The sequence below is a fragment of the Condylura cristata genome, unplaced genomic scaffold (assembly GCF_000260355.1).
Source record: "Condylura cristata isolate star-nosed mole 26May11 unplaced genomic scaffold, ConCri1.0 scaffold00005, whole genome shotgun sequence".
In the NCBI taxonomy this organism is placed as follows: domain Eukaryota; kingdom Metazoa; phylum Chordata; class Mammalia; order Eulipotyphla; family Talpidae; genus Condylura; species Condylura cristata.
In genome coordinates this window covers 5474253-5480025 of record NW_004567106.1, presented here as the reverse complement: position 1 = coordinate 5480025, position 5773 = coordinate 5474253, and the positions used below count along the sequence as shown (strand labels likewise).

Sequence of the window (5773 nt, the reverse complement as noted above, 5' to 3'; positions counted from 1 at the left end):
ATATTTAACTAGATAATAAATTATTATATAGTTAATACCCACATTCTAAATCTTTATATTGAATATTTTTCCTTAAATTTTCTTTTAAAAGTTATCAGCAGTGTTGCTTATGGTCAAAATGTATTTCATGATGCAAAGAAAGCAAGTCAGATTAAAAAGGTAAATAAACTTGTCCAATTCATTTATACACATTAAGTTCCATATTTCAATAATAACTTGAGACAAAATTTCTCAGTTTTTTTTACATTTCTTAAGATTTGACAGTGTTAACTTTATATAAATTTACAAATGTCAAACACATTTTTAGTTGAAAGCATATTTCAAACCTGCATATTTATATTGACTGGTGTTCCGGATTTTTCTTATTACATTTCTGAATAAATAAGCTATGTCATAACTAAATATCAATTTCTAATTTATGCTATTTCTAACTGTATGTAATTGATTTTACATCATTATATCAATCCAATACCAATTACATGCTATTATTTCATTCACAATAGCTCCTTTGAGTCCCACAGATCGCTAGCTGTGTATAAATACATATACATATGTACTGCTATCCCACTTAAAGGGAAAGGAAACTGAGGCCAAAGAATATTCAGCAAGATCATATAAGCAGAAAGTAATAGAAGAGAGCTCCAGGTGGGTCTGACTCCAAAGTCCCAGCTCTTCTGCAAATATTTCCACCATCAAAAAAGGTAATATGTCAACACACAAATCTCTCCTGTAGTAATAAACTCTTTTATAAGAGAAACAATTTCATTATAGCTACATATATTATGTGTGGAACACTATATGAGTCCACACGTGCACAAAACCAAATCATATCCTAGTATCTGCTCAATGTTGCCTATTAGATATTTTATTGTAAGGATTCATTTTAACATCTCTTCTAAGATTTCCAATGTAGTCTTCTTCACAGCCCTCTTTTTTTCCTAAACATCTTCCTATTAATGTAATTGGCTTTTGCTTTTCCTCAGTTTCATTGAAAAATATTGCATTCTCTGATACCTACCGGCAATGATAAGCTTTGTTCCTTCACCGAATACTTTTTCATAACTACACAGTGATTCAACCCATATCAAAAACATTAGACTTAATTTAGTTTCACTGAGTTCTTCAGTTTCTATTGAAACTTATGATTGTCTGCAATTTGAGATTAATGCTCTGTTCCTGGTATATTTTGGTTTTGAGGAGTTATGTGGGTGAGTAAATCAAGAAAATTTGTTTTTTCATGCTTTATATAAAAAGATAAGTGGACACTGCATTTTTTATCTTCATAACTGTACATTTAGATATTGAAGTTTCAAAACATAGCCTCATTTATTCTTGTAGGAAATTCCACTGGAAAATGAGAGATCACCTAAAAATTGTCCTTTAATACTTTCGGTAAATACCACATTCTAATCATTTTGCGAAGGAGGAAACTATTAGTCTTAGAAATTAGAATTATTTTGCAAGCACTGAGCATTTGTTTGAATTGTAGATAAGATGGAAATTAATACTTTCATTTGAATTCCTAATTTCATAAAGAGCCCCTAACTGTATAACTTGAATTGTGGAGAACGTTAGTGGTACTCATCCCATGTCCCAACTTTGTGGCAAAGTTGTATTTAATTTCACTTATACTTCTCAGTGTTCACTTAAAAGTACACTGACAAAACGAATGGATTGAAATATTTCAAATTTTAGTTGTGATCATAGTCACTTTAAAATTTAAATTTTTAAAATATTTTGTATTTTCAACTTGTGCCATATGGGAATGTGTTAATATATGCTAATATTATTGACAATATATATAGTATTAGCATTAGGATGATTATGCAGAGAGTAATAACATAGAATCAAAGTCTTTATCTCTTCTTGCCACACACCTTCCTAAACTATTTTTTCCATTTTTTTATTATTTAATTTAATTGCTGTGATTACACTCTTTGTGTACTCAGCTTTAAAGAAGACTACCAGAAGTCTTCATTTCAATTTATGAATTTCTTATTTATATGAGCACAAATACCAAGGAAACCACAATACAGCATTGCTTTCATTTTTTCAGTGCTTCATCAACTTGTGAAAAATTTTTGAAGACTTTCATTTGAATGGATCTATTAAGCACGGAAAATGCTTGATAGAGGGTCTCCCCACTCCAAGGGAAAAAAAAAATCCATCGTTAGACTAATAAACAATGAAGAAATTTATTGAAATGAATATAGAAAAAGAAGACTAGAATATAGTAGAGATCCTATTTGGGTATTTTGGCACCTGTCTGATAGTGAGTTAGAAATCCCTTAAGTTCCTTACAATTTTGTAATGAAGTTTAAGAATCTCGCCATTGATTTGTTTGTTGTGGGTTTAATATTTTGGGAAATATGGTACTGGAATAAGAAGAGACAAACTGACCAGTGGATTCAGAAAGAAAACCATAGGTTTATGGGCAGCTACTCTTTGACAAAGGAGCAAAGAAGATACAATGAAGCAAAGAAAGTTTGTTCATCAAGTGTTGCTGGGAAAACTGTGAAGAAACTAGATCATGAAAAAAAAAAAAAAAAAACTAGATCACTACCTCACACCATACACAAAAATCAACTCAAAGTGGATTAAAGAACTAGGTATAAGAACAGAAACCATAAAATACCCGGAAGCAAAGATGGGCCAAACACGACATGACATACACTTCAGCAACAACTTTAAAGATAGAGCACCCAAATCAATGAGAGTGAAGGCAAGGATAAATAGATGGGATTACATTAAGTTAAAGAGCATCTGTACAGCAAAAGAGACATTACAAAAAACAAACAGACATCCCATTGACTGGGAAAAATTTCTCACACATAATTAGTGATAAAGGATTGATCACAAAGATGTACATAGAACAAATGAATCTCAAAAAGAATAAAGTAAACAACCCCATCAAAAAATGGGCTAAATAGCTAAAAAGACACTTCTCCAAAGAGGAAATTCACATCTCCAGCAAGCATATGAAAAAATGTTCAACATCACTCGTAATAAGGTAGATGCAAGTTAAAGTCACAATGAGATACCAGCTCACATCAGTGAGAATGGCACATCTTCAAACAACTAGCAACAACAAATGTTGGTGAGGATGTGGAGAAAAGGAACTCTCCTGCACTGCTTGTGAGAAGGCAAAGTAGTAAAACCACTATGGAAAACTGTTTGGATGTTTTTCAAACTGCTAAAAATGGAGCGTCCATGTGACCCAGGAATCCCACTCCTAGGTATTTACAAAAAGACACAAAAGCACTGATTCCAAAAGATATCTGTACCCCCATGTTTATTGCTGCTTTATTTACTATTTGAAAGACATGGAAACAACCCAAATACCCAAAAGTGGATGACTGGGTTAAAAAGATGTGGTACGTATGCACATGGAATATTTACTCAGCAACCAAAAAAAAAAAATCACATGCCTTTTGCAGCAATATGGATGGAGCTGGAAAAGACCATGCTTAGTGAAATAAGCCAGAAAGAAAAGGAAAAATACCAGGTGGTTTCACTCATAGCAGAAGTATAAAGGACCAGGTGAGAAAATAATAATAATGAACAGTTATATATTAGAGACATTTTATAGGTGTGGAGTTGGGGATGGGATCAGAAACAGTGGGGGCAGGGAAATGCACTATACTATGGTGATGGCACATGGGTAATTTGGTGATGGGGAACCCATGGAGATTACAATTGAGGTGAAAAATGCACAAAATGATGTAAAAATAAACTATTATATTATTTTAAAAAATATTTCTGGAAATATGATCCCCACTCAGAGAGAAAATTGAATGGAATAATGAAAGATGGACTTGTCATTTCACAAAAATACTGTAAGAATTGTATTTTGGCTATGTTAATAAGTGCATAATCAGCATGACTGCAGATTTTTGTAGTAGCGGTGTGATTTCAGTGCCATGATTACAAGCAGGAGATTTTTCATACATGAGCAGTAGCACAATTGATCAATATTACTGATCAGGTGGGTAATTACATTTATTTAAGAATTTCATTTAAGAAATCAGGCTATGGAAAGATAAAAACTGAGAATATGCATGTGGCAATATTTCCAGTAGCCCATAGTGGCACAGATCATACACCTTATAATGTGAAAGTTCTCGTAAATCCCCTAGAATCAAGTCATGTGACATTGGATAAATAACGGAACTCATTAAACCTCCATTACCTTATCTTTAATAGGGGAATACGACTGCTGAGGAATGAGATAAGACACTGATGCATTTTAACATGGTATCTGACCATAACATGGTATAATGGTTACTATCATTATATAGTACTATACTCCTTCATGGGATCATTTTGGTGCACTTTGTAATATTCTTCAGCAAACAAAAAAAGGGGATGTTGCAAGCAGTAACTAGAGTATATAAATTAACAAAAGAAAAATGCCCATGAATCCAAGATTTCACAGTTAGCCACAGAACAAATGACATTGATTCCAAATAATCCAGACTCTAGAATGCTTATCCACCAGCCAGGATGGTTTTGGAGTGTTGGTACTTTCTCTTATTCACTCTTATGGACTTGCATCTAACACACACACAAAAAACTGTCTCATCAGTATTTGCTGGGAAAATGAATGAGCAAATGAGGATATAAAACCATGTAGTCTCTTTTCATAGAATTAGGTGATGAGATGACACTTTGAATTCTCAGTTTCATAAACCATTTCTAGGCAATACAATAAGTCAGAGTAGCAAAAATTTAGATTGGTCTCACTCTACCTCTAGGAACTAGAGTAATCAGAACAAGTGAAATGTATTCAAGTTCAAAAAATAATAAGGCTATTTCTTTAATTGGTGTTTAAAATGAAGTTAAACACAATCATATAGGTTTTGTGGGATCTTGTTTAAACTCAAACATGGAGAAGGGATAACTAACAAAATGCTAATTTGAAGACTAATTATAAGATGGGTATCTTACAGTTTATAGTAACCGTTTGTAGATATGGTTCCTCAAGTATGTTCATTCCTAATCTGAGTCAATAGTTTTATGTGTATTTTCAGAAGTTGAACTTAAATCTGTTTATAAGCAAAACAATGAAAAAGCCATTTATGAAGTTATTTAGTTTACATACATAGTAAACAGTAGCAGCAAGATTACTAACCCTATACTAAGGCCATATGCTTAGCCACAAGCTTAGTATAGAGAGATAGATAAATACATATTTACACAGCTACACAGACAAACAGATAGAATCATCACTTCCTTTTTTTTCTAAACAGCACCTATCAGTTACACAAAGGTCAAAATAGAAAAAAACTTTACTTACCTGGAGAAATTACTATGAGCTTAGTCCCTTCTCCAAATACCTTGATGAGAACTGTTTCATCACACTGGTTACAGCTTCTACAAAAATACCAGGGTTCTTGTAAGCATTGTGACATGACTATCAGTTAAAACACATAGTAGAGAAAATCTGATCTGTGTTCCTTTGGAGCTTCTTCAGTATAGGTTTGGTAGGATCTGATATGTTTTCCCCAGATAAATTCCCCATTTCTGTTTTCCACAGATGTAGCAATCATTGCAAAGTGGTGGCAGAAAATAGAAAGCCTAAGTGCAAGGAAAGAGGTAATGATCAAACAATTTTATACATTACCATGGGAAAGTATTCAGATGATTTTAATATCCAGGTGTTCAGTTCTGTAAAACCTTTCAGATATGGCATCAAAGGAGAGTGCCTTTTATTCTCACCCACACCTAGGGCTGATCCATTTGTTATTTAGAAAAAATATTTCTGAAAGGAGAA

The 5773-nt window shown here is 32.8% G+C and overlaps 1 gene segment (V, D, J or C); it reads right to left on the bottom strand.

Moving 5' to 3' along the window:
* LOC101635132 overlaps positions 1-5489 on the bottom strand; it is a 13993-nt gene extending 8504 nt beyond the window's left edge. The window contains 1 exon segment of the C gene segment in view: positions 5297-5489. Coding sequence covers positions 5297-5411 — 115 coding nt within the window.
* Positions 5490-5773: the final 284 nt, after the last annotated feature.